General features: G+C 53.3%; 1 protein-coding gene across 2 annotated transcripts in view; it reads left to right on the forward strand.

Moving 5' to 3' along the window:
- Nucleotides 1-16,766, forward strand: part of GRIK5 (glutamate ionotropic receptor kainate type subunit 5) — a gene marked incomplete at both ends in the record, with an annotated part of 46,926 nt that overhangs the window by 24,603 nt on the left and 5,557 nt on the right. Inside the window, 5 exons of one of the 2 annotated variants that reach the window (XM_082862204.1) lie at nucleotides 9,729-9,845; nucleotides 10,015-10,124; nucleotides 10,536-10,709; nucleotides 15,037-15,202; nucleotides 15,752-15,977. In XM_082862204.1, coding sequence (XP_082718330.1) covers nucleotides 9,729-9,845; nucleotides 10,015-10,124; nucleotides 10,536-10,709; nucleotides 15,037-15,202; nucleotides 15,752-15,977 — 793 coding nt within the window. The remainder of the gene's footprint in view (nucleotides 1-9,728; nucleotides 9,846-10,014; nucleotides 10,125-10,535; nucleotides 10,710-15,036; nucleotides 15,203-15,751; nucleotides 15,978-16,766) is intronic. The other variant, XM_082862205.1, reaches the window with a different exon arrangement.

Here is a 16,766-nt window from a genome sequence, read left to right on the forward strand (position 1 = left end):
AGCCAGGTGTGACTGACCCAAGGCCTGTGTCCTTTCCAGACACCCAGCAGGTACTTGGGAAGCCTAGAGTGGTCAAGGTGGTGCTCACACTGTGCCAGGCTCTTGTCCGAACTGTATGAACTTGTGTTAACTCCTTGACTCCTCACAGGCACCCCCTGAGGAAGGCCTGGTGTTTGCCCAGTTTTCTCTAATGGACAGAGTAAGGCACCAAGATAGTGTCCAGGCCACACGGCTAGTGACAGGCAGAGCCAGGGCTGGCACCCCAGCAGGCTGGCCCAGAGCTGACAAGTGACTTCCAGATGGAAGACAGCCCAGGGCACCAGCATCCCCCCAGCCACCCCTCCCCCCCCCCCCCCCCCCCCCCCCCCGCTCCCCACCCCCGGCCAGGCTCAGGGCTTGTAGGCCAGTCTCGAATTATGGTCCATTTATTCCACCCAGTGGCCACTGCTGGAATTACCTTTCTCCCTGCCATCACCACTGCGCTGTGAATTCAGGCCCCGCCCCTCTCACCAGCCTCCTCCTGGGCCTCCTGGCCTCCCGTCTCTCTCCACTCCAGTTTGTCCTCCAGTAGGATCTCTGTACGAGGCAAGTCTGACCTATCACTCACAGGCTTTAGCTGTCACCCCCCGGGGCCCTCCGGTCTGACCCTTAAGGACTAGGCAGATATCTTAGGTCGGGTTTCCAGGGAGCAGATTCCGAGGTGCAGATTAGCAGGCAGGTGTGTGCAGTGCCCTTGGAAAGCAGCGAGTGGAGGAGGAGGCCTGGGCAGAGGGAGGAGTTGAGCTGTGTTGCAGTCATGACTGGACCTCAGCCGTCCCACGGGCAGCTCTGGAGCTGGGATGGCCATCAAAGACATCCCCCTGGGCTTCCCTGGTGACGCAGTGGTTGAGAGTCCGCCTGCTGATGCAGGGGACGCGGGTTCGTGCCCCGGTCCGGGAAGATCCCACATGCCGCGGAGCGGCTGGGCCGGTGAGCCATGGCCGCTGAGCCTGCGCGTCCGGAGCCTGTGCTCCGCAACGGGAGAGGCCACAGCAGTGAGAGGCCCGCGTACCGCAAAAAAAAAAAAAAAGACATCCCCCTGAGGTAAGGGGGAAGGCTTTTATGCCCCCCACCGACACGTCATTGGATGAGGGCTGTCCTCGGGGAGGGTCAGGACCTGGGGCAAAGGGGTTCTTCCACCTACAGAGCAATCAGCCACCAACACCTGGTACCATGAGTGCCTGATCCGGAAGGAGGGTCTGGGCGGCCACCACGGTGTCCACTACAGCTGTGGGCTGGTTAGATGCCAGACAGAGCCAGCTTCAGGTTGCCCGCTTTCCCGTATGGTCCCTGGTGAGCCACTTCATCTCTCTGAACTAGCTTCCCCTCTCGAAGTGGGAATGATGTTCCCTCCCTCACAGAGTTTTGTGGGGAGTGGATGAGGGGGAAGCTGGAGGTCCCACAACAGAGCCTGAGTTACTGGGGCCTTGCAGGTAAGGAGTTTGCATGTTCTTGTTGCTGTTTTCTTTTTGACCGAGCCAAGTGGCTTGCAGGATCCTAGTTCCCCGACCTGGAATTGAAGCCGGGCCCCAGAATTGAAAGCACCACGTCCCAACCACTGGATGGCCAGGGAATCAACCCCCCCTTTTTTTCCTCCTTTTTAAATTAATTAATTTATTTATTTTTGGCTGCGTTGGGTCTTCATTGTTGCGTGCAGGCTTTCTCTAGTTGCAGAGAGCGGGGGCTACTCTTCGCTGTGGTGCCTGGGCTTCTTACTGTGATGGCTTCTCTTGTTGCGGAGCACGGGCTCTAGGCGCGCATGCTTCAGGAGTTGTGGCTCACGGGCTCTAGAGCGCAGGCTCAGTAGTTGTGGCACACGGGCTTAGTTGCTCTGCAGCATGTGGAATCTTCCCGGACCAGGGCTTGAACCTGTGTCCCCTGCATGGGCAGGCAGATTTTTAACCACTGTGCCACCAGGGAAGTCCCTTTTCTCCTTCTTGGATGTTGTTTTTATTGTGTTATGAAGTCACTGGAAGGTTTTAAGCAGGGAAAGTGCCATGATCTAATTTATTTATTCTTTTTTTTTTTTTTTTTTTGCGGTACGCAGGCCTCTCACTGCTGTGGCCTCTCCCGTTGCGGAGCACGGGCTCCGGACACGCAGGCTCAGCGGCCATGGCTCACGGGCCCAGCCGCTCTGCGGCATGTGGGATCCTCCCGGACCGGGGCACGAACCCGCGTCCCCTGCATCGGCAGGCGGACTCTCAACCACTGCGCCACCAGGGAAGCCCTATTCTTTTTTTTTTTATTGAGGTGAAATTCATATAACGTAAAATTAACCAAATTCAGTGGCATTTAGTATATTCACAGTATTGTGCAACCATCACCTCTATCTAGTTCCAAGACATTTTCATGACCCCCAAAGAAAAACCGAACCCATTAAGCAGTCACTCCCAATTCCCCCCTTCCGCAGCTCCCGGCAACCACCACTCTGCTCTCTGTCTCCATGGATTTACTTATTCTAGACATTTCATATAAATGGAATCAGCTAATATTGGCCTTTTGTGTCTGGCTTCTCACACGGCATGATGTGCTTGAGGTCCATCCACGCTGTAAAATGATGAGTACTGCCTTTTAGGGCTGACTAATATTCCATTGTATGGATATAGGACCTTGATTTAATTTCAAAATCATTTAAAAATGATTACTCTGGCTGCTGAGAAATAACCGTAGTGGACCAAGAGTAGAGACAAGGGGGTCCATTTCAGAGGCCACTGGAAGGTGTGGAAGAGAGAAGATGCTGGCTTGTGCTCGAGTGGTAGCTGTGTCAGGTGTACCACCAGGTGGGATGTGTGCCAGAGGGTGAGAGGAATCAAGAGTGACTCAGGGTTTGGCTAAGCAGCTGGGCCAATGGCAAGGCCAGTTTCCACTATGGGGAGGACATAGGAGGAGAAGCTTGGTGGGGTCGGGGGGTCGGAGGGATAAGAATTATCTCTGGGCGTGGGTTGTTTGAGATGCCTATTTGAAATTCAAGGGGGAGACAAAAGAATTTCCTTGTGTGACTGAGCATGAATTATTTAACTTGTCCACCATTGATGGATATTTGGGTGGTCTCCAGTTTTTGCAGGCATAGACAATGCTACCATCAATTGGATTGGTGGGGGTATTCCTGAGGGATAAGTTCCAAGTGGTGGAGGCACTGGTTCAAAGGGTATGAATGTTTTTTAAGTATATACTGCCAAATGGTCCTTCAAAAAGGTTCCACCAATTTATATTCCCACCAAAAGTTCACGAGAATGTCAAGTTTTCCACACTCTTGCCAACAATGGGTATTATCAATCTTTTAAAAAAAACCTTTGCCAATCTGAGAGGCTAAAAATATCTCATTGTTTTAAGCTAAACAGAATGTCACATGGCTGCATATTAACTCCCATGTGGGTGTACTGTAATTTATTGAAGCATTTTTTATATTTAGTTGTTTCCAGGTTTTTTTAGATGTTTGTTTGTGCTGTTAAAAACAACCATAAGCAAACATCTTTATGCACAAAAGCTTGGCTTGCATTGTAGCTGATTAGGATTGAATCTCAATAGAATTACCAGGTGAAAGAGGAAAACCCTTCGTATGGCTTTTGTTATATACTGTTGAACTGCTTTCCAGAAAGACTACATCAGTTTCTTTTTTTTTTTTTTTCTTTTTTAACACCAGTTTCTATACAGGCTCCTTCTTGGCACTGAGGCTTTTGATGGATTTTTAGATATTCAGACAACCTCCTGTCATTTTCATAGATGGCAAGTCATTTTGATTTTTCCTGCTTTGTCTGGTGGACCACAGTAGGGCTTATGTGGCCAAGTGATAAATGGAGTCTGAGCCCAAGTTCCACTCAGAGTGGGCCTGATAGGCCCTTGGACTCACTCTGTGTTTTTCCAGGTCCTGGTTGTATAACTGGAATAAGCTTTCTGACCTGTGGAGTCAGGGTCATTACGGTAGAAAGAGCCAGTGGAAGCCCCTAGAACTCCCCCTGTTTCCCAGGATAGTAATCCAAAAGCAATTCTACATCCTTTGGAGGAATTGCAGAGATTAGTGCCGCCATTAACGGTTTGAAAGAAGCAGGGGTAGTGATCTCATCCCTGTTCAACTGGCCTGTTTGGCCTGTGCAGAAGGCAGATGGATCTTGGAGAATGACTGTGGATTCTTGTAAATGCAATCAGGTGGTGACTCCAATCGCAGATGCTGGCCCAAATGAAGTATCTTTACTGGAGCAAGTCAACACAGCCGTTGGCAGCTGGTGTGAGCTACTGACCTAGCAAATGCTTTTTCCTCCATACCACTTTCCAAGGACCACCAGAAGCCAGGAGTATAAACCTTCAGTCTTGCCTCAGGCTGACATCAACTCTCTTGCTTTCTGCCATCATATAGACCAGCAGTTCCCAACCTTTTTGGCACCAGGGACTGGTTTCGTGGAAGACAATTTTTCCACAGACTGGCAGGGGGATGGTTCAGGCGATAATGCGAGCGATGGAGAGCCATGGGCAGCGACAGATGAAGCTTCACTCGCCCGCCGCTCACCTCCTGCTGTGCGGCCTGGTTCCTAACAGGCTGCGGACCGGTGCCGGTCCACGGCCCGGGGGTTGGGGACCCCGATATAGAACACCGAGAACTTGGGTCTCTTGACGCTGGTCCATCACATTGGCAACATTTTGCTGATCAGATCTTATGAGTCTGAAATAGCATTTAGTGAGGAGGTTGGCAATAAACCCACGGCTGATACCAGTCAGTCAGTGTCCAATCTGGAGACAAAACAGCACCAGTTACTTGAACAGAATCATATCAGCTGTATTTGTTTGTTTCTTTGTTTTGTTTTGTTGTTGTTTTTTTTTTGGCTGCACCTTGAGGCATGTGGGATCTTAGTTCCCTGACCAGAGATCGAACCCGTGCCCCCTGCAGTGGAAGTTCGGAGTCTTAACCACTGGACCGCCAGGGAATTCCCCTCTTATCAGCTATTTGAACAGAGAGAATTTAATACAAAGAATTGTTAACTAGGGGTTCCCTGGCAGTCCAGTGGTTAGGACTCCATGCTTTCACTGCTGAGGTCCCAGGTTCAGCCCCTGATCAGGGAACTAAGATTCTGCAAGCCACACAGTGCAGCCAAAAAAAAAAAAAAAAAAAAAAAAAAAAATTGTTAACTAGATGTAAAGTTGTTAACCCACTAACTGAAAGAGTAAAAAGAAATCTAATGGATCCTGAAGGTAGCAGCTGGAGGAAGCAGCCACCACCCCGAGGGCTAAGGGGAAAGGGGAAGAAGTTGGAAAGATTAAACCTTAGAAACTCAGACGAGGGTCCCCATAGAGCTGAAACTCAGACCTTTGCTGTTTGTCTGGTATTGCGGATATCTGGTGGGGTTTTTGGATTTGAGCAACAACTTATACCTGGGTATAACTTGTGTGTGCTGCTTTGATCCCTTTACCAAACAACCTGCAAGGCTTTCCATGTTGAGGGAGGCCCAGAGCGTGCAAAAGCTCTGCAGCAGGTCCTGGCTTCATGCAAGCTGATCTGCCACCTGGGCCTCATGACCCGGCAGACCCCGGGAAGTGTAGAGTGCTGGTGGCAAATAGGGAAGCAGGCACCAAGAGGTGACTCGCATGCAGACCTCTAGGGTTTTGAAGCAAATCATGCTGTTTTCTGCAGATACTATTCTCCTTTTGAGAAACTGCTCATTACCTGCTAGACACTGAACACCTGCCCATGGACAGTGAGTGACCCCATGACCTGAGCGCTCATGTCACCTGGGTATTGTCATTTTGGCATCAGTCAGGGGTCTACGGGGAAACTAATCACTCCAGATATTTGTGGGGTTTTTAAAAATATTTATTAATTTATTTAATTTTTGGCTGCATCGGGTCTTAGTTGCAGCATGCGGGATCTTTGTTGCGGCGCGCAGGATCTCCGCTGCAGCGTGCAGGCTCCTCGTTGCGGCCCGTGGGCTTCTCTCTAGGTGTGGCACACAGCCTCAGTAGTTGTGGCACATGGGCTTAGTTGCCCCGTGGCACGTGGGATCTGAGTTCCCTGACCAGGGATCAAACCCGCATCCCCTGCATTGGAAGGCAGATTCTTAACCACTGAGCCACCAGGGAAGTCCCCAGATGTTTGAATGAAGAGAATTATTTACTAGGAATAAAGTTGCTAACTAGTTAACTGAGAGGGTAAAAGTTGAAGTCCAAGGCAGGAATCAGCAGTTTTTCTGCAAGGGGCCACATGTAAATATTTCCGGCTTCCAGGTCATCCTGTCACTACTCAATTCTTCCATTGTATGGAAAGCAGTTGTAGACAATACCTAAACAAGTGCGCCTGGCTGTGTTCCAATAAAACTTTATTTTTCAAAATCGGGCAGTTGGGACTTGGCCTGAGGGCCATAGTTTACACACCCTTGCTCTCTCTCAGGCATCAAGGAGGTAGCAAGGCAGGAAGTGGCTCTGTCTCAAGTTCTGAAGGAACAGAGAAGAGCTGAAACTCAGAAACTTAGAGGAAGGGCTCTGTGGGGCAGAAACTCAGACCCCGAGGAGGGGGCACTCGCCAGCTGGTGCTGGTGCCCCAAGAAAGGCTGGGCTAGGCTGGTTCTGCAAGTGCTGGGAAGCTGCAGGCTGAACTTGTCTGCCGCCCTGTGGAAGAAATGCTGCTGCCTTTGGTGCAGAAAGGCTGGGGACCCGAGAGTAGACCAGAAGGAGCAGGTAACTCTCCTTCCTCCAGCCTTGCAGCCTTCCTCTAGTGCCCCCTATTGGCAGAGCCTGTCAGGGAGCTGATGGCACAGAGCTGGTGTACAGGGCGGGCTGGGGCAGAGGGACAGTCACAAGTGCTTTGGTTGGTTTTTAGGCATTTAGACAATCCCCCTGTCATTTCTACAGGTGGCTTATCATTTGGATTCTTCCTGATTTCATCCCAGAGATTAAACTGTCAGGGTTCCCTTGGGGAGGGAAGTCTTCTCTAAGGAACAGGTGTCCCTTTTGGGAAATGAAGGAGGAAGAGGAGGAGGTGGAAAGGGGGCAGGGGTTCCCAAGACTCTGAGAGGGGTCTAGAAGAACTTGCAGCATTTAAGGATCTGTCTGTCCTCCATTCAGAATTCATCTCAAATCAGACCACCTCCTCTCCACCTCTACTTAGCCCCACCCCCAGCACCTCTGTGGGCATCTTTAGTCAGCTTCCACTCTTGCCCCTGTGGTCTGTTCTCAGGGCGGCCAGATCATGTTACCCTCCGCTGCTCACACCCTCTGATGTGATGTCCTCTGTTGCCCTTGGGGTAGAATCCGGCCCCCTTCCCCTGGCCTGCAAGGCCCTGCAGGGCTCTGGTCCCCACTCTGCTGCATTTCCCACCCCACCCCCCTTTCTGCTCCAGCCACCCTGGACACTGTCTTAGGTGCAGTGGAAAAGCCACCCAAGGGTTTTTAAACAGGTGACTATCATTTTGGACGGGGGGGGGGGTGTTATGAGCAGAGGCAGGGGTCCAGTGAGGAGGCTGATGGGTTATCGTGGGGGGCCTTTGCCAGGACAGACCTCCTGTGGGTGCATAAAAATAAAGATTCCTGTATTAGCTAACATTGTTCACAACGATTCACATATTAGTCACGAGAGTGGCAAGTGCACAAGAAAGGAGAAAACCGGGAATTCCCTGGTGGTCCAGTGGTTGGGACTCTGCTCTTTCACTGCCAAGGGCGCGGGTTCCATCCCTGGTTGGGGAACTAAGATCCCACAAGCCGTGGGGTGTGGCCAAAAAAAAAGGAGGGGGGAACCACTCCTTACTCTCAACACCCAGGAATTCCCAGGGGTATGCTCTGAATCCGGTGCGTTCTGGGCCCCTGCCACACATGGCCGCCTCTGGATTCTGCCTTGGGGACGTGCCATCTCTCTCTCACCCTGCCGTAGTTGCTTCACCTGTGCTGTCTCTCTCTACTCTTGGTTAATCTTCTGGGTCTGTCCTCTTTCCCTGACATCGAATTGCCTTTCAGATCTCTTCTCTCCTAGACCCTGGATTTCATTTTGAGTCCACGTGATCTCTCCCTGACCTTGGTTTTGTTTTCAGCCTGTGCCACGTCTCTTTGCAGTATCTTTGGGGCCTCTGCCCTCTCTCCCCACCCCAGTTCTGTCCTAGTCTGTATTACCTCATGTGGTCTCAGTCTCAGCCCCTTGGGGGGTGAGTGTGTCCCTCCTCCCAGGCCAGTGATCCAGGACCTTGACTCTTATTTCAGCCCCAGGGGGAAGACTCTACTTGAATTTGGAGTCAGTGCTGGGGCCCGGTTGAGCCCTGGGCGATGGAATCAGTATGCCTGGAAGGAGCATCCTGGGAGCCGGGTTCCAAATCCAGGAGACAACTCGCTCCCCTCCTGCCCAATTTTACAGAGGACCAAACTGAGGCCCAGAGACATGGAAGCAAGCGCCTGCCCCTGGTCACCCAGTGAGCTTGGCGCAGAGCCAGGGCTCTCTACTCCCACCCGCGGCCCTTCCCAGCACCCTGCCCCCTCTGTCATGTATGTGCACACGTGAGGCCACGTGTTCGGGTGTGTGCACTGTGCCTCTAGGGAATGCCCCCCACGATGTCATCACTCCTCCCTACACTCGCGTGCAGGGCACGGGTTTGTCTGCCTGAGTCCATGTGGACAGTATGTCACTGGGTCAGCCTGTGTCTGGGCACGCATGTGTGGATATGGCACGGTGTGCACATGGTGGTGTAGACCTGACCGTGTACAGTGCTCACGTGTGCAGTGTGTGTGTGTGTGTGTGTGTGTGTGTGTGAGAAGTGCCAGGTTTTCTCCCAGCCTGTGTCCTGCCCACAGCTAACGACTAGCTGATGTGCACTTGGCCAAGAGCGAGATGGCCCCTTTGGATCAGGCATTCCAGTGTGTCAGCGAGACCCCAACACACACCCCCTTCTCCGCCATACCCCACCCACTGCCCACCCTTCACCACTTCAGACCTGGACCCCAGCCACCCCTCCCCGACTCAAGACCACGTGCAGCTTCTCCTGAGGTCATTACCTCAACTGAGCCGGTCGTGGTCCCATGTGTCAGGGGTGGCTTCATGCACACATCTAGGTCCCTGGTGTCTGCCAGGGGCAGGAGAGTGGAGGTCATGTCTCTGCTTTATGGTCCCCAGCTCCTGCCTTTACTCCCTAGTGCCCTTGCCTCTCTGAGCCTCAGTTTCCCCTTCTATAAAATGGGCCTAGTAGTGGCCCTCAGGGAGCTGTTAAGAGGATTATACAAGATAATCTATATAAAGTGACATCTAGCATGGAGCCTGGCACACAGTAAGCGCTTGATAAATATTACCTGTTAATTGTTCATACAGAAGAGAAAACCAAAGCTCCAAGAGGGTCCTGAGTGGGTCAGCATCCAGGCATCTCAGCTCCAATCTCAGGCTCTCCAGGACCCCGGCATGGTGGGAGTGGTGGGGGTCAGTGGTAGGTTTTATAAAGCAGGGTCTTAATGATGAACTTGGCTGGGGAGTGGGAGAGATTGGATAAGGCAGGGCAGCCGGGCAGGAAGGAGGCCACAGGAGCCGCTTACAGCAGATGTGAGATGACAAGGGTCCAGCTGGAGGCCCGAGGTGCACTCTTGGAGCCAGTCCCCTGGCTCCTTCTGCTGTCCTCTCTCTTTGCCTCTCTCTCACCTTCTGATATTCTAAGTCGCTCCCTCAGTGCGTTCTCTCTAACTGCCCATCTGTCTCCCTGGCCCGCCCATCTACCCCCGCCCCGCTTCCCCTCCAGCAGAAGGCAGACCTGGCTGTGGCTGCGTTCACCATCACAGCTGAGCGGGAGAAGGTCATCGACTTTTCCAAACCCTTCATGACCCTGGGAATCAGCATCCTCTACCGTGTGCACATGGTACGGTTCCCCTGGAGGTGGGGGTGGGGGCTGGTGCTGGGGCCGGACACCCAAGGGAGGCAGAGGCTGTGGGCTGGACCTCGGATGGGCCGGTGGGGCTCATGGGCCCCGGGGCTGGGGGAGGGGCTCAGGTCTGTGTGGCTCCGGCTCTCATTCCGTCTCCCACCAGGGCCGCAAGCCTGGCTACTTTTCCTTCCTGGACCCCTTCTCCCCTGCTGTGTGGCTCTTCATGCTTCTGGCCTACCTGGCTGTCAGCTGCGTCCTGTTCCTGGCCGCCAGGTGAGTCCACTACCTGCTGCCTGGGAAGGAGAGGGCGGGGAGGAAGCACGAGCTGGGGTCTCCATGCCTGACCTTTCTGTCGTCTGTCTGGACCATCCTCGGCCTCCACTTGGGGCCTTGGATTCCCTGCACCCTCCCTTCTCCCTTTCTGGCCCTGTCTCTGTATTTCCTTCTTGTGGTTCTGACTTTTGCTCCATGGTTCTCTCTGGGTCTCTCCCCTTCCCGTTCTTTCTGTCCCCCTCCCCTTTTGCCTGCACTGTCTCTGTTTCTCTGTGTGTGTGTGTGTCTCTCTCTGTCCATCTCTGTCTCTCTTCCCCTCCGTTTTTGTCCCCCCATCTCTTCTGATCACGGTGGCTCTCTCTTTCCTCTGTTCCTCTCCTTTTTCTCCCCATTCCCCGTGTCTCTCCACAGGCTGAGCCCCTACGAGTGGTATAACCCGCACCCGTGCCTGCGGGCACGTCCCCACATCCTGGAGAATCAGTACACGCTGGGCAACAGCCTCTGGTTCCCCGTGGGGGGCTTCATGCAGCAGGGCTCGGAGATCATGCCCCGGGCGCTGTCCACACGCTGTGTCAGCGGAGTCTGGTGAGAGGCTGCCTGTCTGCCCCAACCGGGGCTGACGGAGGTGGGGAGGAGGGCGGGGGGGTTCTGAGGCCTGGGCCCATTCCTGTGTCCCACACAAGCTGTGTGACAGGGAATGGGGTGGGGGCAGCTGAGCCCCAGCTCTGCCACTCACTGGCTGTGTGACCTTGGGTCTCCATGCCTCAGTCTCCTCATCTGATAAATGGGGATAAAAATGCCCATGTCTCAGGTTGTAAGGATTCGGTGTGGCTAAGGGATGGGAAAGTGCTTCTGCTGACCTGAGGGGTTATAATCAGGACAGTATTGGCATTGTTACTGCTGTCTCGGACATTGCCCGGGCAATCACAGAGACACTGGAATCCTTGAGCCAGGACAGCCTTCACTGTCCAGACATTGAGGCTGAGGCCCTGGACAGGGATACCTGCTCCCTCAAAGTCCCACGTGGATCCCGTAACTTTTTTTTTTTGGCCACACCTCTCATGGCTTGTGGGATGTTAGTTCCTTGACCAGGGATTGAACTCGGACCCTCAGCAGTGAACGCACCAAGTCCCAACCACTGGACTGCCAGGGAATTACCCAGACCCAGTAACTTATTTTGAACGGAACTTATTTTGCCCCCAAGACAAGCTCCAAGAACCTATGTGTCAAAGAGCAGACACTGACAACTGGTGGTGTCTGGCCCATAGTTTAAAAGATTTTGAATTAGTTGGCATTTAAAAATTGGGTAAATTCACTTACAAATTCAGATTTCTCTTTTTGTTTTGTTTTGTTTTGGCCACGCTGCGCGGCTTGTGGGACCTTTGTTCCGGGGCACAGCAGTGAAAGCCCGGAATCCTAACCACTAGGCCACCAGGAAACTCCCCAAATTCAGATTTCTCACTTTTCTCAAAGATTTGGGAGATCTGGTAGTGCTCGACTGGCGTTCCCATCTGGCGTCGATGCCTGTTCCACTGGCCTCAGTCCTCTCTCCCTCCTTCAGTCACTTTTTTTTTTTTTTTTTTTTTTTTTTGACTGCATTGGGTCTTTGTTGCTGCATGTGGGCTTTCTCTAGTTGCAGCGAGCGGGGGCTACTCTTCACTGTGGTGCGCGGGCTTCTCATCGCGGTGGCTTCTCTTGTTGCGGAGCACAGGCTCTAGGCGCGCGGGCTTCAGTAGTTGTGGTGCACGGACTCAGTAGTTGTGGCTCGAGGGCTCTAGAGTGCAGGCTCAGTAGTTGTGACACATGGGCTTAGTTGCTCCGCGGCCTGTGGGATCTTCCCCGACCAGGGCTCGAACCCGTGTCCCCTGCATTGGCAGGCAGATTCTTAACCACTGCGCCACCAGGAAAGTCCTCCTTCAGTCACTTTCTGGCCTGGCTTCCATAAGCACTCACATTTGCCACCCTATCTTTGAAATAGCATCTGGGCTTGGTTGCAGTTCATATAACTCTTCTCAGCTCCTTTTCCTCATTAGAACCACAGAAAGCCGAGGAGCATGCTTAGGATAAGGAATATTCTCTGGTTTTATGGATTAGAAGATCGAGACCCAGAGAGAGGAAGTGGTTTGCTAAAGAGCATGCATTTGGCTAGAGGCAGGGCTGGGCTGAGCCAGCCTCCCGCCCCAGTGCCACCCACCCCGTAGGCCCTGGGTGCCTCTCCAGGGCAAACTGAGGCATTGGGCCTCCTCCCCATCAGTCAGGATCCATGCTCAGTAGTCATTCAGCAAGAGGTGCTTCTCAGGCCCTTCCATGTGCCAGGCACTCAGGCAGGTGGAAAATCAGTCCTCAAGAGGCAAAGGAACTGAGAATAAACAGATAAATAAACACAAGGACATCATATTTTATGCCAAGAATATGTCCGGAAGATATTGTTTGATTCAAAACTTGTTTGTTCAGGACTAACCATAACAGTGTCAGGTGTTTCTCTTTCCCAGCTAAGCGAGGCTAACTACCATCTGGCAGTTGTTTGCAATTTGCTTGGTCCATTGGCTTTGAAACTTTTTGTTTGTTTGTTTTGGTTGCACCAGGTCTTAGTTGTACCCGGCGGACTCCTTAGTTGCGGCTCCAGAGCTCCTTAGTTGCAGCATGTGGGCTCCTAAGTTGCAGCACGTGGGCTCCTTAGTTGCAGCAGGGCTTTGAAACGTTTTCTTTTCTTTTTTTTTTTTTTTGTGGCATGTGGGCCTCTCACTGTCGTGGCCTCTCCCGTTGCGGAGCACAGGCTCCGATGCGCAGCCTCAGCAGCCATGGCTCATGGGCCCAGCCGCTCCGCGGCATGTGGGATCCTCTTGGACCGGGGCACGAACCCACGTCCCCTGCATCGGCAGGCAGACTCTCAACCACTGCGCCACCAGGGAAGCCCCTACGTTTTTTTTTTCTTTAATTTTTAAGATTTTCTGGATGTGCCTCATGGCATGTAGGATCTTAGTTCCCCGACCAGGGATCGAAACCGTGCCCCCTGCAGTAGAAGCTCAGAGTCCTAACCACTGGACCGCCAGGGAGATCCCTAAACTTTTGAATCTTGATGATTTTTTTTTTTAACATTTTGAAATTGGCATCATGTCAGGAATTATACCCTGTATTCATTTCCTGTTGCTGCTGCAACAAATTACCACAAACTTCGTGGCTTAAAAACAACATAAATTTATTCTCTTATAGTTCTGGAGGTCAGAAGTGCAAAATAGATATGACTGTGCTAAAATCAGGGTGTTGGCAGGGCCAGTTCTTCTGGAGGGTTTGGGGGAGAATCCATTTCCTTGCCTTTTCCAGCTTTTAGAAGCCGCCTGCGTTCCTGGGCTTGTGACCCCTTCCTCCATCTTCAAAGCCAACAGCATAACGTCTTCAAATCTCTCTCTCTGGCTCTGACCTCCTTCTTCCGCATAAGGACCCTTGTGATTCCATGGGCCCAACAGGATAATCCAGGCTAATCTCCCCATCTCAAGACTCTTAACTTAATCATATCTGCAAAGACCCTTTTACCCTGTGAGGGAACATACTCACAAGTTCCAGGGATGAGCATGTAGACATCTTTGGGGGGCAAGCCTTTCTTCTGCCTACCACATACCCCGACTAAACTTTATTAACATTGTTAATATAATGATGTATCAGATGTATGTAAACTGCGCTATTGAAGAACCAAACAGGGTGCAGTGAAAGAGAACAGTAGAGAATGAGGGTGCTCGGGAAGGGCCCCTCTGAGGAGGTACCATCTAGGCTGTTTCATCTGAAGATGCAAACAGAGGCATGCCTGCCAAAGAGAGGGAGGCGCATTCCAGCCGGGCACGAGAGGGAGGCATGTGTGAGGAGGTGGCTGAGAGGGTGTGAAGGGACCCGCTGTGACAAATCTGACCGAGTCCCCCAGTCAGGTGGGGGACCAGTGACCAACTCTCTACAGCCCATCCCTTCTGCTCCTCAGTCAGGGACCCTCTTCCCCAGCTGGGCGTTCTCTGCCCCTTCCCATCGCTGTCACCCAGGAAGCCCACAGTCATGTCCCTTCTCTCACCTTTGACCCCTTTGACCTCAGGCTCACGCTTGTCTCCACCCCGAGTCTTCCCCCACATTCAGTCATTCAACAGATGTTTCTTAATCTCCAGATGTGACCTCGGCCTGGTGATTCAGCAAGCCAGGGCCGGTGGTAGGGCGGTGGGGGTGGGTGCCAGTGCTCTAGGGACTTGGCCGCCCCCTGAATAGCAGCAGCTCGGCCAGAACTCCCCTCCTGGGCCCCTCATCTCATGTGCACACGGGCCATAGCCTCCTGCTGCCACACCCAAGGGCTCGCCATGGTTCAGGACAGCTCTGCCTTGGAAATCAACGTTTCTTTTCTTTTAATTAATTAATTTATTTATTTTTGGCTGCGTTGGGTCTTCGTTGCTGCGCACGGGCTTTCCCTAGTTGCGGCGAGCGGGGACTGCTCTTCGTTGTGGTGCATGGGCTTCTCATTGCGGTGGCTTCTCTTGTTGTGGAGCATGGGCTCTAGGTGCGCGGACTTAAGTAGTTGTGGTACGCGGACTCAGGAGTTGTGGCTCGCGGGGTCTAGAGCACAGGCTCAGTAGTTGTGACGCATGGGAATTAGTTGCTCTGTGGCATGTGGAATCTTCCCAGGCCAGGGCTCGAACCCATGTCTCCTGCATTGGCAGGCGGATTCTTAACCACTGAGCCACCAGGGAAGCCCTCTGAAAGCAATTTTAAACCCAAGGAATCTGGCTCCAGATTCCATGCTCCCAGCCCCTCCACTAGTCAGCAGTCAGCCTCCTAGATGCTGGGGTCACTGAGGGGGCACCACCAGTGGGGCGCATGGCCACAGGGGCAGGGTGGCAGTGGCGGCTCCAGCCTGTAGCTCACCCCTCCCCCCCCCCAGGTGGGCCTTCACCTTGATCATCATCTCCTCCTACACGGCCAACCTGGCTGCCTTCCTCACCGTGCAGCGCATGGAGGTGCCTGTGGAGTCGGCCGACGACCTGGCGGACCAGACCAACATTGAGTATGGTACCATCCACGCTGGCTCCACCATGACCTTCTTTCAGGTGGGGCCCCCGGAGCCACCCAGGCTTGGTTTCGGGATCCCCGCTGTGCACAGCAGCGCAGGGTAGGGCAGTGCATTCCTCAGAAGGTTCCCGCGGGGCCCGTAGGAAGTAAGCTGTCCTGTTTGGCTTGGACGCAGGTCTCCCTGAAGCAGGCTGGGCCCTGGGTGTATATGGTTGAGCATCTGCTCCCAGCTTCTCTGAATAAGGCCTGGGAACACTGGGAAGACAGGGCTGGGTGTCAAGCCGAGCCGAGGCCCAGGGGTGGAAGAGAGAAAAAGGGTTGAAGAGCAGGCTGTGGCTGCGTCTTCCCAAGCCTTCGGTCCTCAGGATCCTCGCTGGGCTGGTGGGTGTGGGGTTGGCTTGGATCTGGCCCTGAGCAGTCTGTCTGTCTTGTGCATCTCCTCTGTCTTTGGCTCTTCCTGTCTTCCTCTGGTCTCCCCGCTCTCTCGGGTTGAGGGAGACTTTCTAGAGGGCAGGGGACAGGCCTCAGGGGAAAGGCAGGAGTGGAAAGACCCTCACCCGTCTTCCCCTCATGCGCCCTCTGCCCAGAATTCACGGTACCAGACATACCAGCGTATGTGGAACTACATGCAGTCGAAGCAGCCCAGTGTGTTTGTCAAGAGCACAGAGGAGGGCATCGCCCGCGTCCTCAACTCCCGCTATGCCTTCCTGCTCGAGTCCACCATGAATGAGTACCACCGGCGCCTCAACTGCAACCTCACCCAGATCGGGGGTCTCCTCGACACCAAGGGCTACGGCATCGGCATGCCGCTGGGTATGGCGGCAGTGGGGTGGGGTGGGAGGCCGTGGGTCCCCAGGCAGCTGAAACCAAGCTGTGTGAGCAGGCCAGGGAGTAGGCCAGGCCCTTCCCGAGCAGGCTGGGTGTGCTGTGTGTGGCCTCCTAGCTGTGTGGCCTTGGGAAGGTGAGGCCACCTTCCTGAGCCTCTGCACCCTCCACCTGCATATGAACAGGCCTAGGAACGATCAGCTCCAGCCCTGGAGGGCTGTTGGGAGAACCCGGTGATACTGTGCACAAGTCAGTGCGCGTGAGCCGTGAGGCGCATTCCCTGCCTTCCCCCATTGGTCCGAGGGCCCCTCGAGGGTGAGGACCTGGGTTTATTTACTTCATATTCTCTGCACCAAACCCACAGCCTGGCTCAGAGCAGGTGGTCCAGCAACATAATGGATGCTGCTGGATGGGTGGAAGGGAGGGAGAGAGGGAAGGAGGGAGGGAGGAAGAATGATGGATGGATCTGCTAGGGAGACTTGGACATGCTTTTCCAGGGCTTGGTGCTGGAAACTCACCACCAATTTTGCCACCAAATTTTGGCATTTTGGCTTTTAAACCCACCTATATTCTGATGACCACTGCATTTCTTAGCTATGACTACATAACAAATTACCCCAAATCTTAGCAGCTTTGTGGTAGGGTCAGTGCTGTATCAGGGAAGCAGTATAGCCTGGTGCTTTGAGGGACAGGCTCTGGAGTCACAACAACCTGGATTCAAATCCCAGCTTCCTCCCTGACTCAGGCAAGAGTGTCACCTGCTTCATGCAGATAATG

The sequence above is a fragment of the Leucopleurus acutus genome (assembly GCF_964270905.1).
Source record: "Leucopleurus acutus genome assembly, chromosome: 20".
In the NCBI taxonomy this organism is placed as follows: domain Eukaryota; kingdom Metazoa; phylum Chordata; class Mammalia; order Artiodactyla; family Delphinidae; genus Leucopleurus; species Leucopleurus acutus.